This window comes from Cornus florida, unplaced genomic scaffold, assembly GCF_030987335.1.
Source record: "Cornus florida cultivar Cherokee Brave unplaced genomic scaffold, ASM3098733v1 CherokeeBrave_3.0.0_Hap2_Chr04, whole genome shotgun sequence".
Lineage (NCBI taxonomy): Eukaryota > Viridiplantae > Streptophyta > Magnoliopsida > Cornales > Cornaceae > Cornus > Cornus florida.
Genome location: NW_026775574.1, coordinates 79,470,667 through 79,493,031, shown reverse-complemented (window position 1 = coordinate 79,493,031; position 22,365 = coordinate 79,470,667). Strand labels below are relative to the sequence as shown.

The following is a 22,365-nucleotide window of genomic DNA, read 5'->3' as shown; positions in this document are numbered from 1 at the left end:
AGTTCTTGTATTTCAGTTTTTGGGGCGTGACAGTTTGGTATCAGAGCCTAGGTTAAGAATTACCTGGCTAAGAAAAGTGATAGTAAGAATAGGAGCATATACTTATACGAATTATTGCTCTTTTACCATGCTCCAGTTTAAAGTATAAATTTCTTGTGAGACTTATCATTGACATTCTTTACTGAAAATAGGATGTCAGGAGCTGGAAGAGGCAAAGGACGACCTACTAGAGTAGAGGTCAGGGAGGTGCCGGTCGTGGTGGTGTTGACCATGACAATGCACCACATGTGCCGAATCCTATGATTGGATTTATCAGAGATATATGCAAATTGGGGGCTATTGATTTCGTCAGATCTACCGATCCACTTGATGCTGAGAAGTGGATTGAAGATTTGGAAAGATATTTTGAGATGATGGACTGCACTGAGGTGCAGAAAAGGAAGATTGGTGCATTTTTTTTATCTGGTGAGGCGTGCCAGTAGTGGCAGTCAGAGACCAGGATGGTTGTGGACATTACAACTATGACCTGGGATGATTTTAAAACTCGGTTCAATGACAAAGACTTTCCATAATCAGTAAAAGAGAATAAGGCAGCAGAGGTCATGTAGCTGGAACAGAATAATGATACGTCAGTCAATGAGTATGAGAGGAAGTTTACAGAGCTATCCCGATTCGCTCCTTACATTGTTGCGAATGAGTTACACAAGGGTAGAAAGTTTGAGCGAGGATTGGTCTCTTGTGTGAAGAAGTTTATGGTGGGTCATCATTTTGACACTTATGCTAAAGTGGTGGAATGTTCCATGGCAATAGAGGAGAATAATAACATTGCCTTCCAGAAACAGAAAGAGCGTAAGGCAGAACAGAAAAGTAAAGCGGCTAGCAGCTCTCAACAGAATCAGAGGGGTCAGCAACAACAGACTCAGAGAAACTGGCAGGGTCAGTCTTGGCAGAAAGGTAGACAAGATTGGCGAGCAGGGAAACGACAGAGAGCTGGTGAAGGTGAGCAATCCACAACTTTAGTACCACCCACACCTTATGATGCACAGCCATATCAGTTCAGCGGGCATTGCTACAATTGTCGTGAGTAAGGACATTTGGCTCGTAATTGTCCCAAATCTCACAAGAATAACCAGTAGAAAGGTCAGGCACCACAGTAGCAAGGAGGTGTAAGGGTTTATGCAGTTGTTCCAGATGGGAGACAGAACCGTGCACCACCAGCAGTGGAAGGTACACTTACTATTTATGGCAGTATAGCTAGAGTACTATTTGATTCAGGTTCTTCATATTCTTTTATTGCACTATCATTTGTGGACACACTGGGATTAGAATCTGAACATATGAATAATGTCTTATCTATTACAACTCCACTCGGGAGCGTAACGACATTTGATAGAATATGTCGTGTTTGCCCTATTACAATTGGGGAGTTGGAGTATCCTATTGATTTGATAGTATTACGTATGAGAGACTTTGATGCTATACTGGGTATGGATTAGTTGGCTAGATATCATGCTTAGTTGGACTGCCATGAGAGGATTATTATATTCTCAATTCCGGGACAGTTACCTTCTCGATATAAGTGTGGGGAGTTCGAGGGCACCATAACTATGGGATTTCTGGCCCACATCAAGGTGGTTGAGCAATGCGTGACTATAGAGCAGTTACCAACAGTGTCAGAGTATGCAGATGTGTTTCGGGATACTCTGGGTTTGCCTCCTAGGAGGGCAGTGGATTTGTGCATCGACCTCACTCCTAGTATTTCACCTATCTCTAGGGTACCCTACAGAATGGCGCCAGTTGAATTGAGTGAGTTGAAGAAGCAGACTCAAGAGTTGCAAGATTGGGGGTTTATTTGACCTAGCACATCACCTTGGGGAGCACCTGTTTTATTTGTCAAGAAGAAGGATGGGTCACTCCGCTTATAAGTTGACTACCGTGCGCTGAATAAGGTCACTATTAAGAATAAGTACCCATTGCCACGCATTAATGATTTGTTTGATCAACTCAAAGGGGCGCAGTTGTTCTCTAAGATTGACTTGAGGACTAGGTACCATCAGCTGAGGATTAGGGATGAGGATATTCCTAAGACTGCCTTCAGGACTCGTTATGGCCTCTATGAGTTCTTAGTCATGCCTTTTGGGTTGACTAACGCTCCGGCAGCTTTTATAGATTTGATGAACAGAGTGTTTCGACCTTACTTGGATCAGTTTGTTGTGGTATTTGTTGATGACATCCTGATATGTTCCAAGACTAAGGAGGAACATGAGAGACATTTGAGCATTACACTTCAGAATTTGCATAAGCATCAGTTCTATGCTAAGTTTGAGAAGTGTGACTTTTGGCAGGAGTAGATTCAGTTTTTGGGGCATGTGATCTCTAAGGATGGAGTTTCAGTAGATTCTTCCAAGGTGGAGGCTGTGATGAGTTGGAAATGGCCTACTATAGTCACTGAGATTCGTAGCTTCTTGGGATTGGCAGGATACTACAGGCGCTTCATTGAGGGTTTCTCCAAGATTGCTGCACCTTTGACCCGTTTGACTCGGAAGGATGTGAAATTTGTTTGGGACCACCGCTGTGAGCAAGCATTTGAGGAGCTGAAGACGAGATTGACATCAGCACTAGTTCTTACCATTCCTGCTAGTGGTGAGAGATTTGTGATCTACACAGATGCATCACATCAGGGTCTTAGCTATATTTTGATGCAAGATGATAAGGTGGTAGCGTATGCCTCTAGGCAGCTTAAAAAACATGAGCAAAATTACCCTACACATGACCTGGAATTGGCAGCAGTGGTTCTTGCATTGAATGTGTGGAGGCATTACTTGTATGGCGAGGAATTTGAGTTATTCTCTGATCACAAGAGCCTCAAGTACTTCTACACTTAGAAGGAGTTAAATATGAGGCAACAGAGGTGGATGGAGAAGATGAAGGATTTTAATATGACCCTTCAGTATCATCCTGGAAAGGCGAATGTGGTAGCAGATGCTTTGAGTCAAAAACCGAGAGGATTAGTTGCCTTTATGATGATTCAGGAGTGGATGATGTTAGAGGCATTGACAGAGTTTTCTATCATGCCGAGTTCTCAGAGTACAGGGGCTCTTCTTTGTAGATTGACTATACAACCTACTTTGATCAGCCGGATCATTTATGCTCAAACTTAGGATGACAAATTACAGACCAAAGCAGTTGAGGCTGTTAATGATGAATGTAATGTCGACTGGACGTATGGAGCTGATGGTGGTATGAGATTTTGAGGTAGGTTATGTGTTCCAGACTTAGCAGATCTCAAGAGAGAGATTTTAGAGGAGTCACACCACTCTAGGTACACAGTGCACCCAGGTGGCACTAAGATGTATCATGATCTTAAGAGGCAGTTTTGGTGGGAAGGCATGAAAAGTGATGTGGCAGAGTTTGTATCTAGATGTCTCACTTGTTAGCGAGTGAAGGCTGAGCATCAGAGACCAGCAGGACTATTACAGCCTTTGCCTGTGCCTGAGTGGAAATGGGAGCATGTGATGATGGATTTTGTTGTGGGGTTACCGAGATCGATACATAACCATGATACAATGTGGGTGATAGTGGACCGATTGATTAAATCAGCTCATTTTCTACCCATTCGAGCTACTGATACTGTAAAGGAATTATATAAGATCTACATCAGAGACATAGTTAAGCTCCATGGAGTGCCGGTGTCTATTGTTTCAGATCGTGATCCTCGATTTTCATCTCTATTTTGGAGTGGTTTTCATGCAGCTTTTGGTACTCCTTTGAGTTTGAGTACTGCTTTTCATCCTCAGATCGATGGCCAGTCCGAGAGGGTCATTCAGGTATTGGAGGATATGCTTCGTGCTTGTGGGCTAGATTTTCGGGGCAGTTGGGAGGATCACATTCCACTGGTTGAATTCGCTTATAATAATAGCTATTAGGCTAGTATCAGCATGGCACCTTATGAGGCACTTTATGGTAGACCTTGTCGTTCACCTATATGTTAGGGCTGAGGTTGGTGATGGTAGTTTTTTGGGGCTAGAGTTGGTGCAAGAGACTACGGAGAAGGTTATCATCATTCGAGATCGACTTTGCACAGCTTAAAGTCGATAGAAGAGTTATGCAGATCGACGCCGTCGTCGCTTTGGAGTTTAGTATCGGTGACTTGGTGTTCTTGAAAGTATCACCAATGAAAGGGGTTAAGAGATTTGGTAGAAAGAAAGGGAAGTTAGCTCCTCGATTCATTGGACCTTTTGAGATTACAGAGAGGATTGGGGAGGTGGCGTATAGATTGGCTCTACCACCTAGACTATCAGTTGTTCACGGTGTTTTCCATGTCTCTATGTTGAGGAGGTGCTTGAGGATGAGACTCAGGTCATTGACTACACAGAGGTCCAAATTCGTCCTAATGCAACCTATGTTGAGACGCCTGTCCGCATTGTTGACAATATGGTGAAACAGTTGAGGCGGGCAGAGATACCTCTGGTGAAGGTGCAATGGAATCATCAGGACGAGAGAAAGGCTACTTGGGAGCTAGAGTCAGAAATGAAAGAAAAGTACTCACATCTATTCGATTAAGGTACGCAAATTTCGAGGGCGAAATTTCTTTCTATGAGGGTAGAATGTAAGACCCGTGTAAAATATATATATATATATATATATATATATATACATATACATATATTTATTTATTTAATTTAATTTAATGGTTATCTATGTTTGAATTTAAAAATATAGTAGAGATATTAGAGTTTTTAAATTTAAAATTTAAATAGGAATCTAAACTATCTCAAATACAGTTATAGTTATCTTTATATTTCACGTCATATCAGTTCTACGAGGATATTATTTTTAAAAATATATATATATATATATATATATATAATATTAGCACGATATAGCGTGATAGGATGGAGATCCAGAGAGAGTGATCTGACGTCGTGTCTTTCTGCAGTAACCGAGGGAAGGAACGATAATCTAGAATTCGCGTAGGAAGGAAGAATTAATTTTACCCCAGGCAAGTTAATCTTGCTTTGTATACTTATATATACACGTAACTTCGCCTATTTGGATTGAGAAAATTATTGTAGCATGTTTTTATCTATTGCAGTAAATTAATTTAATGATGACTGAATAATGAAGATATGTATACGTGAATTGCATAAATCCTTGGAGTTAGCTTGCTTGTTATGACTTTCTGTTCTTAATTTCTTACGACGATATTATAAATGTGTCTTATGAAACCTAGTTTTGCAATGATAAATTGCAATAATTAAAAGACTTGATGTAAGTGTATACTGACCATGACTAATGAATATGACTATACAACTTATTGGTTTAGTTCAATTTCCCATTGTAATAAAAATGACGATATATTTTTGAGATTTAGTTCATTTTGTCCAGTTATCATGGATTATTTTGACAAGGTTGATTGTTATTATGGTTGTATCGATTTAATAAATTAGAGGGTGATTTACATCTACTTCTTTATTTAATTATCTTTTTTGTAAAATTGTGGTTGTGTAAAGAAAGTCATGCCAGATTTTAATACGAGACAAGAGTTCTTGTATTTCAGTTTTTGGGGCGTGACACAAAGCGTAAAACAAAAAAGAAAAATAAAAGCAACAAATTACTATTCACATTACCATTAGTATCAAAGGAATTTAAAGGTTCTATAAGTTTTAATTATTATTCAATGTTTTTCATACTAAAAAGATTAGTTATTTGGTTCAATTTTATTATTTCTTTGGTGGGATGATAAAAAGATCTTATTATAACTGAAAAAAATAATTATTAAATTGTAAGAATAGGGTTAAATTGAAATTACTAGGATAAGCCGTAATCACCCAAACGTGTAATTGCTCCACACATAGGAAGCATCACATACATCCTTCATCATGTGCATGTGGATTGATAATTTGGAATTGTCAAAGGGCGTTATTGTAACTTGAGATGAAAGATAGTAGTGTGAAGAGGGTTGCTGGGTCAACGTGGGTGTGCTGTTAGAATTTCAAACCCTTCTATTTCCACTGACACAAATTGGTCCCAGTCCATCTATTTTCACTGGCACAAGTTGATGATATTAGTCCAGTCTAAAGCAATTGTCCAAACTACATTTTCACTGGCAAAAGATGATAATGCACTTAAAGGACTAGACTTAATTGTGTGGTATTTTATTTTTCACCTCAATTTTATTTTTTATCAATCATTTACATATATGCCAGGTTTATGTGAAGTTCTCACGAACTACAAATATCAATATAATTTATCTGATAAATTTCAAACATCAATATAATTTATGAAAGTCAATATCGTAGTATTTTTCCACAACTACCCATGTAGACAAATCTAATGCTTAATCATGTTTATTTAACTACATAGTCTTGGTTGAGTTTCTAAAAAATTGTTTCCAAAAATTCAAAAAATAAAAAACTATTATACAATAATTATAGAAGACAATTATTTGATATCATGTCTTTATTAATCCAGTTTTGAGAAAAATAGGTTTTGAAAATGGGAACGAAACAAATTTATTTTGTTAGTACATCTTGTGCAGTTTGGATGAAAAACAATTCCATTGAATAGTTGTCCTATATAGTTTGTGATTGCTGCGTCAACATGGATTAATTTGCTCTCACAAGTATTCCAAACACAAGTTGGCCCCAATCCATTTATTTCCACTAACACAAGTTGGTCCCAAACCATCTATTTTCACTGGCACAAGACTACAAGTTGATGATATTTGTCGAGTCTAAAACAATTTCCAAAACAATTCAAAACACTAATTTACCTGAGCAATGTTAATTAAGCTACATATTTTGTAACTTCAAGCTCATAACAACTTATCTGCTCCAACTTTCTATCTAATCAATTGGCAAATTTCGTAATTCGTTGTGAAAAAATATATATGTATCTACAGATACGGCCATTTGATTGTAATATTGCAGGACAGTGTAAGCCCCAAAAGATGATAATCCACTAAAAAAGACTTAATTGTGTGGTATTCGATTTTTTTCCTCAATTTCATTCTTGCTTTAATCTTATTTTTCTCCTCTTTTTATTAACTTTGTAGGACCTAGTGTTATAAGTCTATAATAATTTCTGAGTTTATATATATATATATATATATATATATATATATATATTATAAAAGTTCCAGCTCGTGCTTTTAAGGGATGAAAAACAATTGAATACAATAGTTGTCAAGGGGAAAGAAATGTCATGATAAAAAATTAAAAAAATTAAAAAAAACAAGGAAAGAAAAGTCAGTGCTAGAGAGGCAGGCAGCTAATTGTCATCTTTAACTTTCTATCCAAACAACTGGCAAATTGTCCAAATAAAATTAAAAATAAAATTCCATTCGCTTCACCATCCAAATTAAATCTTATTAATCCAAAATGGAAAAAAAAAAAAAAAATTCTAAACTTAAACTCAAAGCGTAAAACAAAAAAGAAAAATAATTAAAAAAAAAAAAACAAATTACCATTTCCATTATCATTAGTATCAAAAGAGTTTTAAAGGTTTTAATTGTTATTCAATGTTTTCATACTAACAAGATGAGTTACATCATACCAAAGGGTCTTCAAAGAAGATGGGAGGGGTTTGAGCCTCGGCGTGGGCAAAAAAATGTGTGTGTGTGTTTGTTTTATCATCAAATATATATATATATATATATATATATATATATATATATATATTTGAATGATAAAACGAACACACACACACACAGAGAAGAGAAAGTTTATATATTTGAATGATAAAACAAACACACACACACAGAGAGAAGAGAAAGTTTATACAAAGTATAGATGAGCTGAGTGAGACAGAAAGCAAGAGAAAAAGAGGGGTTAACAAATAATAATTATTAAATTGTAATTATTAGGATTAAATTGTAATTATTAGGATCAGCTATAATCACCAACACGTGTGATTGCTTCACACATAAGAAGGTGTTGACCCTAAAATCAGCTGAATGGAGCCGATTTCAAATTGATGTAAGCCGGGCGTGCCAGAACCACTTGTGTGGTTCGATTGTAAATAGTCGACATTAGTCCCTTTGAGAAAGTTGACTTTTAGACGATGCGAAGAAAAAGGGAACAAATAAATTCCTCTTTTGGGTTCAAAAATGCCTTAGTTAAAAGGACTTTCTATAAACAAATTATAGTAATGTAACAAGAGAATAGAAAGGGGAGATAATGGATATAGCAAGAAAAGAAAAGGAAAGAATGAAGAGAAAGGATGAGAGAGAGATTGAGATTGAGATATATAGAGAGATAGAGATAAAGAAGAAATAGCAAGAATGCTATTCTTAGATTAAGAAGCAAACAAATAATAATAAAGATTCTGAGGATGCTGGACCTCTTTCACAGTATGCCTCCTTTATTTATAGATAACATATAAACTAATTCCTAAGTACAAGCATCCTATTTACTTTCTAATACATCTAATAATTATTCAAATCTAACTAATCCTAACTAAATACTAACTCTTAACCTCATTTAAATATAAGATAAATATATAACTCTTATCTAATATTTTTTGCAATTCAAATGTTTCTTATCCTATCTGCAGTGCCTTTGCGTGTAACTTTGCCATCTTCTGTAATTTTGCTACGTCATTCAACCAACCACCATCCATGTGATGTGTAAAGCCCAACATCTTAACTGCATTGCACCATCCCAGCCGAAAACCAAATCATTGCTTACCAACATACCTCCTAGCCCAACCTCATTGCCACATGTTTCAGCCCATTATATTCTCTCGGCCCAATACTTCACTGCTCATCAACTCCAATTAGGGCCAGAACCCAATTACCAAAACGGGCGCCAAGGGCATTTGGTTTTCATGACTGGGCCGAAGATGGGTTGGCAATCCAAATACCAAAATGGGTGTCAACAATGCCCCCCAATTTTGGTAGCCGTTTTAACCCTTCGGCTTCCAAAATTCAAATACACCCATTGCATCATAACTCTGTATATATCTAATAACCCTATCAGCTTTATCTTAATTCACTTCCCAAAACATATCGATTATGATGACCATCTTATCACTCATTAATTATCGCCGTAATCACATATCTTCAACCACACACGGCTTTTCCATAACCCATAACCTTCTGCAGACTCTTTTTTCTACCAAAACCCCTTCTTCTCCAATCTTCTCTCTGACGAAACCTTTTCTGCAACATGACTTCAAAACCAATGAAACAAACTGATCTAAATTTGGAAAACCCTTTTCCAGAAGCAACATCGCATACCCAACTAACAAAATCAGTGATCAAAACCCTAGATCAAAGCGAACTGAATTCCAATACGTTGATCAATATCTCTGAAAACATTAAGGGACTTGGCCCAGCGTTTGTTACTCGATTTTCCCATTCCTTATCTTCAATTTATCCACAAGCGAAACCTCATCTTCCTTATTCCAAAACTCTTTGTCTAATAGCGGAAGGAGACCGACCAACTCTCTCTGTTAGAAATTGGCATCCATCAATGCTCCAATGGAACGATTGGGTGAATCGCGTGTCAGCAGCAAAAGGAGAGCAGTGGAAAAAGATGGGTATCTTTGACCTCATTTAGCTAAGTAAGATTCCCTTCTCCTTTGACCGAGCATTATTTTTTGCCTCTTTGCACTTTTGGTCCCCCACAACTAATTCACTACACTTGCACTGTGGCATGATGGCCCCTACCCTGAAGGACGTCTGCTTTCTAACAAGTTTAAAACCTGGAGGGGATGAAATCAATTATCTCCTCTAGGATGAAGAAACCTCCTTTTACTTCCCAGAACAAAAAGGGCTAAACCCTTTGTGCAATCACATGGACCATTCTTGAAAGAAATGTTAGGAGAAGAAGAGATTGACGTAGATGAACAAGAACACATAGGATTTTTACTACTGTGGCTGTGTAGATATTTGTTGTGTGCTCCTGCTATCCAGATTACCAAGGACCTTACCCAATTGGTTATCGCATTATCTAAAGGGAAACCCATGGCTTTAGCTCCATTCCTGTTAACGTCCTTGTATAGAGGCTTATCCGACCTTATTACTTCCAACTTTGCAAGATCTGGAGTTCCATTCTGGCTATATCAGTTCTGGCTACATGCATATTTCCCTGAGTTATCCTCTCCCATTCTGCCTGCTCCAAATGATCCTTTGTTATCATTTGGATATGCTAGAGTCAAACCCAAAGACCATTCCTTTAATGATTGTTTTCAATTCTTCTATCATCAGTGCAAGATCATGACTCAATCCCAATTCCTTCCTTTCTCCAAATGTCAACTAGCTCCATCTTAGTTGTTTCCCCCTACTGTCGAGTCTCCTCCTGAACAGATTGACCTTTATATCACTTCATAGGGCCACTTTTTGATTGCAAGAGATATACCTTGTAATACCGTTGCTCCCAATTTGCCCAAGAGCCGAACTGGGGTTGAGTTTTATAACCCAACGCAATTAGCTCGGCAATTTGGATTGACGCAGATGATCCCATTACCTCCCCATTTTTCTAACAACAAGAACTATCATCGGCGAGTAAAGCTTTCCAGCAGTGAACAAGTTCAAGATGTGTCTAATGGATTCACTCAACTTCTTCAAGGGTTTCAATATAAACCCTTCCTTGAAGAACCGAGTACTGACCCAAAGTTTGAGGATAGGTGGACATCCTACATCACTTTTACCAGGACCGTGGATTCCAGTCAGCTTGTGTGCACTCTCCTTGGCTCCTACAAGTTCATTTCCCTTAACTTTCAAGGTTTGGATTCCATTGAACCATAGCCCTCTCTATTGCTCCTGAACCAGAAAAAATAACTAATGCAGCACCAACTCATCCTCCTCCCACAGCTCCTGCAGGTAGGACTAGATCTCGCTCTCAGCAAAGTAAGTTTTATATATCCTCATCTTTTCCATAGAACTTCTATTTGGTTTATATGCTCACTAATCATAAATCCAGGTACTCATTCCAATGCCCCAGAGAAATCCACCAAATCTGAAGAAACTCAAGTCGATTTTTATATCACTCTTCAAAGCATACCTCCATCCTCAGTTATTAAGGTAACACCCATAACTAAACCATATATTTATTCTTTTGAGGCGTACCCCTTCTCTTGCTAACACTTTCTGTCAGAAAACAACAAGAAAGAAAACGGTGGGGAAAAAACCTTAAAAGTCACGAGCCAAAAGACACTTCGAACTGATTGATGATGATGATGAGGATGACGAAGAAGTTATAACCAAGAAAAGGAAATCTGTTGCTGCCTCTCCCAGTGTAATCTCTTTTTTGCCTGATCTCGTATATTACCTTTTTCTCCTTATAATATAACTTAGACGGCATTGTTTTCAGGAAACTCCACTCTCTTCAGAACAAAAATCAATTCAAGAAATTTTTACAGACCATGCTGGAGAAGAAGAAAAGATCGAGTTATCAGTTGGTCAGAAACAAAGGTCCCCTATGCCTTCTCCACCCTTGGCTGCAAAATCAATTCATAAACAGGTCGGAGATTCTAATGAAGTAAGTAATGATATATGTATATATACATTTCTTTTACAACCTATTCTTGTAAACTTATTATAGCTATAGCATATTTCAGGTACAACAAGGCTCGGCTATTCAAACCAATCCTATCAGTATCAACCCAAGCTCTCCCTTTACAACCCTTGACTTGTTATTTGATTCTGTCTTTGACTCACCTGATCTTGACCTTCCTGAAATTCCACCTAAACAAACCTCAGACACACCCTCAGAAGTTACAAAAGCCATCCAAATCCTGTCCCAAATGGTACAACAAGACTTGTCTCTAGCCCCTTCATTCAAAAATGAGTTAACTGAAACCTTGTCCTTCTTGAGTAGTTACCCAGGATTCTCTTTAGGTGACCAAGTTCTCTTCAAGAACTTCCACCTTCAAGTCCCTTCTATGATGACTGCTTATGCCGAGTCTACTCAAACCCTCAACCATTATGTTGCTCAAACCCAAGAGAAAGAACTGCTTGCTCGATCTTTGAAGAATGGAAAAGAATTACACTTGTCATTGAAGAAAGAAGCTGCTGAACTGGATGCACGGGAGAAAAGACTTCAAGCACAACTAGCTCAGCTTCAAAAAGACAAATCACAACACAGCAACAAAGTGGCAGAACTAAAGAAAGAAACAGAAGTTGCTACCCCAAGGTTCAAAGCACTCCAGACTCAAATGCCAAAGTTGGAGCAGTCCAAGAAGCAAGCAGAGGCTAAGCTTGATCAAACCAGGGTATCATGGGCAAGTTTCAAAGCCCATTTTGAAGAATTTCAACAGAACTTTAACCAACCTTGAATTTTTATTCTCTCATGACAACTATTATGGATTTGTAATGTGATTTTCAAACAATTTACATCTTTTGGGAAGTAATGTGGTTTTCTTTGAACAATCTAGTTATCACATTATATCAATGCTACTACTTATTCATTACAAGAGCAAATTTTATCTCTACATACCTTGCATAAAATACAATCCACACTATCTTGACTTACTGGAATTTTTCTTTTCTTCCATGAGCTCAAAAATAGTTGGCTTATATTTTTTAAGGTATCTTCCATTTATTGGTCTCTGATGGATTTCACCATCTAAATCTTTTAACCTGTAAGCGCCTCCATGCAATACTTGATGAACCAAATATGGACCCTTCCAAGTAGGTGACCACTTGCCATAGACCTTATCCACCTTTCCAGGTGGAAGAACTGTTTGCCAAACCATATCGCCCTCTGTAAATGACTTGAACTTCACCCTTTTATTGTAAGCCCTCATTACTTTTGCTTTATGAACCATAAGGTGATCCAAAGCAAGTTTCTGGACTTCATCTAAATCTTCCAACTCGACAAGCATAGCTTCGTTATAATCGGCAAGTATGAGATTATGTTGCAAGGCAACCCTTGCCGATTTTACGTTTAACTCCATCGGCAACACTGCATCATGACCAAACGTTAACCGATATGGAGTTGTCCCTGTACTTGTTCTTTTTGAGTTTCTATAGGCCCATAAGGCTTCTAAAAGGGCTTCATGCCAACGCCTCGGCTTGTCTTTTATCATCTTTTCAATAATTTCAATCACAACTTTATTTGACGCTTCGGCTTGGCCATTCCCTTAAGCATAATAAGGTGTTGAGGTAACCATTTTCACTTGCATATCAATGCCGAGTTGTAATATTTCATTTGCTCGAAAAACAAATCCATTATTGGCAACAATTGTTTCCGGTAATCTAAATCGGTGAAAGATATGTCGCTCCAAAAACTGTATAATGGTATTATGAGTTACCAATACATATTCCTCGGCTTCTACCCATTTAGTAAAGTAATCGGTAGCTAGAATAATCCAATGATGGCCCTTTGATGAAGGAGGATTAATCTTACCGATTAGATCCATAGCCCAACCTCTGAAAGACTATTATTTAACTAATAATTGCATTTCTATTGCTGGGACCCACTGCATAGGACCATATTTTTGACAATCTATACATCTTTTTGCATAAGTCATGCAATCGTTCCTCATTCCAGGCCAATAATATCCATATCGGCGTATCAACCATCTCATTTTGATGTCAGCTTGGTGAGCTCCACATATCCCCTCATGTACCTCAGCCATAATCTTCAAACCTTCAAACTTACTAATACATTGAAATAACAAACCATTATCAGCCGATCTTCTATAAAGATCACCATACATAAACATATAATCGACTGCACTTCTTTTAATTCTTCGATCGGCTTCAGGAGTTGGATGTTGCAAGAACAAGATGTAAGGAATTCGCCAATCATCATCATCCAATTCGGCAACATCAATGGCAAAGACTTCTTCCATAATTTGATTTCTTGTTTCAGCTGATAGAAGAGATCGGCGTGTAATCTTCATTACTCTTTCCATCATACCACTCGGCACCCTAACTCCAGAAGCAGTCTGTGCCAAATCATTAGCCATTTTATTCATGGCTCTCGGTCTGTATTCCAAAGTCACATTATGAAATTGGTTAACTAATTGGGTTGCCAATGAATGGAATGGTCTTAATTTCCAATTCAAACATCTAAAGTCTTCTGAGGTTTGATTAATCACTAAACTCGAATCTTCCACAATGTGGACATCTTTGACTGTCATTTCCAACAGAATTTCCAAGCCGATAATTAATGCTTCATACTCGGCTTGATTATTTGAACACCTGAAATCCAAAAAGAAAGAAAACAAAATTTGATTCCCTGTTGGGGATATTATCACTATACCAGCTCCCGAGCCTTCACTGGTACTAAACCCGTCGAACATTAAAGTCCATGGAGTCATGAATATGGATGCCGAGTCAAGCTCATCAAATACTTGTGACTCAATTTCAGGTGAGGGATGATCGGCAAGAAAATCTGCCAATGCTCTTCCCTTAATTGCCTTTTGTGGAACATATGCAAAGTTGAATTCCATTAATGCCAAAGCCCACTTGCCAATCTGGCCTGTGATTAATGGCCTTGATAGCATATACTTTATAAGATCGGTTTGACAAACAATATTCACCAAAACGGGCATCATATAGACTCTTAATTTCATTACTGCAAAATACAATCCTAAACATAATTTATCAATTGGTGTATATCTATACTCGACTGGAGTTAGAACTCAACTGAGATAATATATTACTTGTTCACTTCCTGCTTCATTTTCTTGTGCTAACATAGCTCCAATGGATTCTTCAGCAGCCGATAAATATAACTTCATTGGCCATTTCTTCCTTGGAGGCATCATGACAGGAGGACTCGACAAGTATTTCTTAATCTGGTCAAATGCCCTTTGATGTGTATCATCCCATTTGAATTCTTCCATCGGCTTTAACTTGAGCAGCGAGGAAAACACATGCAATTTCTCAGCTGTATTAGCAATAAATCTCCTAAGATAATTCACTTGCCCGAGTAACCTCTACAACTATTTCTTGCTTTTTGGCGCACTAGCATCAATAATCGCCTTAGCTTTATTCCTATCGATCTCTATACCCCTTTGATGAACCAAGAAACCCAAAAAGTTTCCTGCCGATACTCCAAAGGCACACTTTATTGGATTCATTTTTAGCTTATGAGCCCTCATCCTCTCAAAAGATGCTTTGAGGTGGACTAAGTGCTCTTTCTTTGTTACTGACTTTACCACCACATCATTAATATACACCTCCATAAACTTGCCGAGCATATCATGAAAAATAGAATTCATGGCTCGCTGATACGTGGCACCAGCATTCTTCAACCCAAAAGGCATTACCACCCATTCGAAAGTTCCAATCGATCCAAGACACTTAAAAGCTGTCTTTGGAATATCTTCCTCGGCTATGTAAATCTGATTATAACCTGAGTGTCCATCCATAAAAGACATAATTTGGTGCTTTGCAGCTGCATCAATCAGCTGATCAGCTATCGGCATTGGATACTCATCTTTTGGAGTTGCCAAATTTATGTTTCGGAAATTAACACATATACGTAATTTTCCATTTTTCTTGATAACAGAAACTACATTTGATAACCACTCAAGATACCTTGTGGTTTGAATGAAGACAGCATCTAACAATCGTTCGATTTTTACTTTGACTTTATCTACCACCTCTTGAGACATTCGACGAGGTGGCTGTTTATATGGCTTATAACCATCTTTAATGGGCAGCCGATGTTCCACCAGATCTCTGGACAAACCTGGCATTTCCTCATAATTCCAAGCAAAATAGTCACTGTATTGCTTTAACATACCGATAACTTTAGCTTGTAATTCTGGTTCTAATAGTGCACTAATATAAGTAGGTCTAGGCTCTGTGTCAGTACCTAAATTCACCTCCTTTAATGGATCCTGAGTTTCTGCTTTAAGATCATCGAGCTTAGCTGGTGCTAATTCTAAGTCTTCTAACTGTATCGCATCCAACTTCTCAATATTGAACCGATCGATCTCGGTAAAATTAATCGATGCTCCTGGCTCCATTATTACTTCTTTTTCTAGTCGTTATTTAGCTATGTACGCTTGAAGCCTAATGCAAGCGGCCCCTAAAGGTCTGCTGCCGAGCAGCTTCCCTTTTAAGTTTCGCTTCCATCAATAACTTCTTCAATTATAGCAAGCCAAGGGAGTTCTACCTTCGGATTGGAATTCTCCTGCTGCAACTCACCAATTTCACGATCGGCAAGACTTCTTCTCATGGTTGCCGAGGTTGGTCTTCCATCTGCTCCTGTTCCCACAGACCAGATAGGAACACATTCTTCGTTATATAAAACAGCATCTGCCGAATACACTTTTGCCACAAATGGCTTATCATCGGCATTTACTATTTTTATTTTATCTCCATCCCAAAAAATCAGCATCTAGTGTAATGATGATGGGATGCACATATTTGGATGAATCCAATCACGGCCTAATAAAAAATTATAGGAAGCCGTGGATTCAATAATAAAAAATGCTGCAAAAGACATCATACTTCCAACTTCTACTTCTAAAGGAAGTATCCCTTTACTGCTGGTAGAACCTCCGTTGAAACCACAAATTACTACATCAGTAGGAATAACATCTTCCATACTCTTGCCGAGTTTCTTCAATGTGTTTGCTGGAATAAAATTCAAAATCGAGCCATTGTCTACCAAGACTCGATTAATAGGTTGACCTTCTACCCACACCTTAGCATACAAAGGCCTGAGCTGTTGAGTCATTGCTAACAAAGGTTTTTCAAAAACCACCTTCTCTGCCAATTCTGAGGAAATAATTGATAAATTCTGAATCGGCTGAGTTTCCTTCTCATTCTTCTCAGTATTTGCATTTGATGCCGATAGAGCCTGGAACATTGCTGGTAATACAAATGCCATGTTACATGATATCTCATCTGGAAAACTGCCAAACTGAATTCTGAATTCATTGTTACGTCTGGGCCACGTTGGCTGATGTTCCTCATCTTCTTCATTTTTATCTGGAATGTCAATTTTCTTTGCTTGTAATACTTCAGCTTTCCTTTTTCCCTCAGCTCTTCTCCTTTTTTCTCTACGCTTCTGAGATCGAGTGAGGCCCCCATTCTGAGATTGTTGAGCTTTAGGGAACTTTGGATGATTAACTTGAGTCCATCTATCTTCAGTCGAGTCTATCCTTGGTTTCACAATTCATACTCTATATGAATTGGCTCCTTTCTGTACCCAAATCTCTGATTGAACTGGTGACTGCCTCTTAAAATTGGGATACCTATTTTGGGAATGAAACCGGCTAGATATATCACCTTGCTGATTTGGCCTTCCTGCTTTCAAATGGCTGTTGCTGGAATCACCTTGCCGAGGCTCCTCCCCAGGCTTCAATGGGAAAATAAGCCTTTCAAGAATTCCTTTTTTCTTTGGTTGAACCTCCATTGGCACATCTTCCCTTGGTTGTTGCTTTCCTTTGCAATTTAGGCAATAACCATTATCAATCAAGGCTAATTAAGCCTCCCTTAATTGCTTCTGCAATTCTGCCATCTTTTCAGGTGTCGCAGTTGATGAAAGGAACTCACTAGATATCTTTTCTGCCTCCTGCCGATTTTCTCGCTTGGCTAAGCTTATCACATTTGTAGATGTGATTGTTGGAAATGGATTAGTATCCACCTTCATAGTCTCTGAAGTTTTCTCCGGGAATTTTAAAGTGCCTTCGTCAATAGCTTTCTGCAATACACCTCGTAGAACAGTACAATCATTAGTAGCATGGTTCCAAGAGTTATGATACTTACAATACTCTTTTCCCTTCAAGTCACTTACCTATGGAATCCTATGCCCTTTAGGTAAAGATATCATTTTATCGGCCATCAAGTGATCAAAAATTTGATCTATTTTTGACAAGTCGAAAGAATAACTTTTCTCGGTATCTGCAGGACCTTTCCTTGTTGCTGTTGTTGACATTGATGAATTGCCCCCCGTGGTCAGTTTAGGTTTAACCAACGCCTAACAAACGTATGGCTTTTTGATATTAACCTCTGCGACGTCAACTTCTAATTCATCTCCAACTTCTGTTGAGAATACCTCATTATTAGGGTCCTTGTACCAAGTACCCTTAAAAGAATTTTTCCTCTCTTTCTCTTCTTTTAGTATTTTCTCATACCGAGAAGCCCTGTCTACCAAATCAAAGAGATCTTGAAACTCGACCCCATTAAACCTCTTGCGATGTTCAATATCTAAACCATTTAATGCCAACTTGATGTATTATGGTTCTGGCAAACTTACTCGGCATTTAAGTTTAACCTTTCTGAACTTGGCAACAAAAGTCTCAACCGATTCACTTGGCAACTGAGATAATCGAGATATGTCTGCCAGTGTAGCTTTTGTCTCTGTTCGGTAGAATTGGGTATGGAATGCTTCCTCTATCTTATCCCAAGTCTGAATAGAATTAGCCGGTAAGTTGCTGTACCATTCAAAAGCTGCCCTAGCAAGAGAGCTAGAGAATAACCTCATCCTTAACCAAGGGCTAGGACCAGCTTCTCCACATTGTGCAGTGAACCTTGCAATATGCTGTACTGTAGAGAAGTTTTCTTCACCACTGTACATAGAAAAATCAGGATACCGATAATTTCTAGGCAACTCATGGGCATCAACGTGATCAGGATAGGGCTTTCTGTATACCGGCTGAGCACGTCTGCGACCTTGTACTACCTCGACCTGTATTAAAGCCAAAATCTGAGCCCTATCAATCCCTGCATTTCTTTCTCGAGGATCATTTGGGTGCCGCGGAATGAATTGATTAACTCACTCCCTTTGTGGATCGGTATTCACTTGCCCCCGAGCAGCCGTTATAGGTATCAATGGATTGACCCTACCTTGGTTTAGATGGCAGACACCTTCTTACTGATTTCTTACTGGTGGAATCAGCTACTCATTGGAATGCTGCGTAAGCTGATCATTCATTAATGGCTGGAACACCAGCACAGGATTCACCACCAACGGATTTGATAAAATTAGCGGATTTCCCATTGGCATGCCAAGTGTATGATTCGACATGTTGCTGATCATAACACCAAGTCCTGCATTTGGCAGTATGGTGCTTGTTCGAGGTCCTTGGGATATATGAACCAATGGTGCCATCAAACGCTGAAATATGGACTCATTGACGTGAGACGCTTCAGCCTGATCTTGTCGGCTTTGATTCGCCAGTACATTGGTTTCAAGTTTCTGACTCATCTTTTCCAACTGAGTGTACATCATTTAGTTTAACTCCCCTATCATCGATCTCATCTCATGAATTTGAGAAACCAAAAGCTAATTTGATTATCCCATTTGAGACCTTACCTCGCCGATCTGTGCTTGCTGGGCATCAATTTTTTGCATAATTGATTCCAATACCCGACTCAAAGGGACGTCGGATGGAATAGATGAGTCGGCATCATCACCTACGCCGATCTGTGGATTTTCTTCGTCAGTATTATCTCTTGTATTCACGCCTTTCGAACCTCTTAGCTTTGAAGACATCTTTACTATAACTTGCTCACCTGATGGGGTCCCACCGGGCGTGCCAAAAATGTTGACCCTAAAATCGGCTGAATGGAGCCGATCTCAAATTGATGTAAGCCAGGCATGCCAGAACCACTTGTGTGGTTCGATTGTAAATAGTCAACGTTAGTCCCTTTGAGAAAGTTGACTTTCAGACGATGCGAAGAAAAAGGGAACAAATAAATTCCTCTTTTGGGTTCAAAAATGCCTTAGTTAAAAGGACTTTCTATAAACAAATTATAGTAATGTAACAAAAGAATAGAAAGGAGAGATAATGGATATAGTAAGAAAAGAAAAGGAAAGAATGAAGAGAAAGGATGAGAGAGAGATTGAGATTGAGATAGATAGATAGAGATAAAGAAGAAATAGTAAGAATGTTATTCTTAGAAAGGCTTGAAGAAGCAAACAAATAATAATAAGGATTCTGAGGGTGCTGGACCTCTTTCACAGTATGCCTCCTTCTTTATTTATAGATAAGATATAAACTAATTCCTAAGTACAAGCATCCTATTTACTTTCTAATACATCTAATAATTATTCAAATCTAACTAATCCTAACTAAATACTAACTCTTAACCTCATTTAAATACAAGATAAATATATAACTCTTATCTAATATTTTTTGCAATTCAAATGTTTCCTATCCTATCTGCAGTGCCTTTGTATGTAACTTTGCCATCTTCTGTAATTTTGCCACGTCATTCAACCAACCACCATCCATGTGATGTGTAAAGCCCAACATCTTAACTGCATTGCACCATCCCAGCCGAAAACCAAATCATTTGCTTACCAACATACCTCCTAGCCCAACCTCATTGCCACATGTTTCAGCCCATTATATTCTCTCGGCCCAATACTTCACTGCTCATCAACTCCAATTAGGGCCAGAACCCAATTACCAAAATGGACGCCAAGGGCATTTGGTTTTCATGACTGGGCCGAAGATGGGTTGGCAATCCAAATACCAAAATGGGTGTCAACAGAAGGATCACGTACCTCGTTCATCATGTGCATGTTGATTGATAATTTGGTATTGTGAAAGGGTGTTATTGTAACTTGAGATGAAAGATAGCATGAGAAAGGGATGGTAGGTCAATGGGTATGCTCTCATAATTCCAAACCCATTTATTTCCACCTACATAAATTGGTCCCCATCTATTTATTTCCACCTACGCAAATTGGTCCAATCCATCTATTTTCACTGGCACAAGTTGATGATATTAGTCCAGTCTAAAGCAATTGTCCACATAATTCAAAACACTGATTGTCCTTAGCAATGTTAATTAAGCTACATATTTCGTAAATTGTTGCAAAAAAAGATAAGTATGGCCATTTGATTGGAGGTCTGATTTCAGAACTTGATCTTTCGCCTTGATAATGTTGTGCATGTTTGGTGATCAGTAAGGTGTTATGTTTTGTTTGGAAGGTATTTGGTTGTTATAAAATATTTACGAATAAAAAAATATTGAAATTTAACAATTCAAAACACTGAGTTTGTCCAAATAATTCAAAACACTGATTGTCCTTAGCAATGTTAATTAAGCTACATATTTTGGAACTTTAATCTTTTACCAACTTATCAGCTCCAACTTTATATATCTAACCAACTGGCTAATTTCGTAATTTGATGCAACAAAAAGACATGTATTTACATATACGGCCATTTGATGATTGTAACGTTGCATGACAGTGTAGGGCCCAAAAGATGATAATGCACTAAAAGACTAGACTTAATTATGTGGTATTTGATTTTTCGCCTCAATTTCATTCTTCATCAATCATTTAACTATATGACAGGTTCATACACTTGCTTTAAGCTTCTAAATTTTCTCCTCTTTTAATTAACTATAAACAGATGTGTCAAAAAATGATATCTAGCTACTAACCAATATCTAGATCCTCTATTATAACCAATCCTTTTTGTATGGTGCGGAAATTTTTTTTAACACGCTTCAATTTATTTTTAACACATCTGTTTTACATTTCAACAATTTTTATTCTAAATTTCAACAGATGTATTGAAATAGTATTGAAATACACTTTCTTAAAATCTTTTTTAACATCATTATTTATCATTTCAACACACTTAAATCCTATTTTACATAACACATTTACTCTATATATTGAAATTGTATTAAAATATAAAATAAATATGTTGAAACATGATTTAGATATATAAAAAGACATCACAATACGTGACAGAGGACTACCACAGCATCCGAACTCCAAAAAATGAGCCTTCGTCAATATGGGTGTGTTGCCGACAGTCGCGAGTACTCAGTAATTCCAAACGCATCTATTTCCACCCACACAAGGTGGTGCAGATCCATTTATTTCCACTAACACAAGTTGATGAAATGAAATTAGTAAAGTCCAAAGTAATTTGTCCAAATAATTCAAGGCAGATTAATGCAGCTCATTCAAGATTGTCCTAAGCATTGTTAACGTATAGAGGACCCACTTTTTGCTTTTGAGATTCATTGATTCAATCCACCTGCATAATTACTGCACACCTATAAAAATATTAGGGTAAAGTACAGTCACACCCTCTGAGGTTTGGCAAAAGGACACTCAGAGAAAATTTACCTGTTTTTTGAATAAAGACAATTCCTGAAGTTTCAAAAATTGACAAAGACACCCCTTTACATGAAAAATTGACTAAATTACCCTTTGATCATTTATAAGACTTTTTAAAATTTATAATTTAATAAATTGGACCAATCTACCCTCATGAACAATTTATGCAAAAAAAAAATAAAAAAAAAAAATTTTGTTCGCTTTTTTTTTTTTCTTTTTTTTGTTATTTACTTTATAAATGTCCCAACTTCTTACTTCTTAAAAATGTAGACATCTAAAATGATTTTTTGATCCGATACATATATTTCAAATAAATTATATTTTGTTATTGTTGGCCTAAGGATTTTTATCTAAA

At 37.7% G+C, this 22,365-nt stretch overlaps 3 protein-coding genes across 3 annotated transcripts; 1 reads left to right on the top strand and 2 right to left on the bottom strand.

Annotated features, from left to right (window-relative positions):
- Positions 1-299: 299 nt before the first annotated feature.
- Positions 300-2,351, top strand: LOC132305179 (uncharacterized). The gene is made up of 5 exons (XM_059802857.1): positions 300-447; positions 634-999; positions 1,276-1,451; positions 1,563-1,775; positions 1,950-2,351. The coding sequence occupies exons 1-5, from the start codon at positions 300-302 to the stop codon at positions 2,349-2,351; spliced, it is 1,305 nt and encodes a 434-aa protein (XP_059658840.1).
- Positions 2,352-12,465: 10,114 nt separating this feature from the next.
- On the bottom strand, positions 12,466-13,035 carry LOC132305178 (uncharacterized). The gene has a single exon (XM_059802856.1). The coding sequence runs from the start codon at positions 13,033-13,035 to the stop codon at positions 12,466-12,468; it is 570 nt and encodes a 189-aa protein (XP_059658839.1).
- A 354-nt stretch (positions 13,036-13,389) lies between these two features.
- LOC132305177 (uncharacterized) lies at positions 13,390-14,802 on the bottom strand. The gene is made up of 2 exons (XM_059802854.1): positions 14,628-14,802; positions 13,390-14,531 (listed from the first exon to the last, which is right to left on the bottom strand). The coding sequence occupies exons 1-2, from the start codon at positions 14,800-14,802 to the stop codon at positions 13,390-13,392; spliced, it is 1,317 nt and encodes a 438-aa protein (XP_059658837.1).
- Between the last annotated feature and the right edge of the window lie 7,563 nt (positions 14,803-22,365).

Excerpts from the sequence above, each read along its gene's own strand:
- LOC132305177 (XM_059802854.1), bottom strand. The coding sequence starts at position 14,802 with ATGGAAGAATTCAAATGGGATGATACACATCAAAGGGCATTTGACCAG. Across the intron at positions 14,532-14,627 it reads ACAAGAAAATGAAGCAGGAA|TAATGAAATTAAGAGTCTAT; the intron begins GTGAACAAGTAA and ends TGTATTTTGCAG.
- LOC132305178 (XM_059802856.1), bottom strand. The coding sequence starts at position 13,035 with ATGATAAAAGACAAGCCGAGGCGTTGGCATGAAGCCCTTTTAGAAGCC.
- LOC132305179 (XM_059802857.1), top strand. The coding sequence starts at position 300 with ATGATTGGATTTATCAGAGATATATGCAAATTGGGGGCTATTGATTTC. Across the intron at positions 448-633 it reads GGTGCAGAAAAGGAAGATTG|TCAATGAGTATGAGAGGAAG; the intron begins GTGCATTTTTTT and ends ATGATACGTCAG. Across the intron at positions 1,000-1,275 it reads ACGACAGAGAGCTGGTGAAG|GTTCTTCATATTCTTTTATT; the intron begins GTGAGCAATCCA and ends TATTTGATTCAG.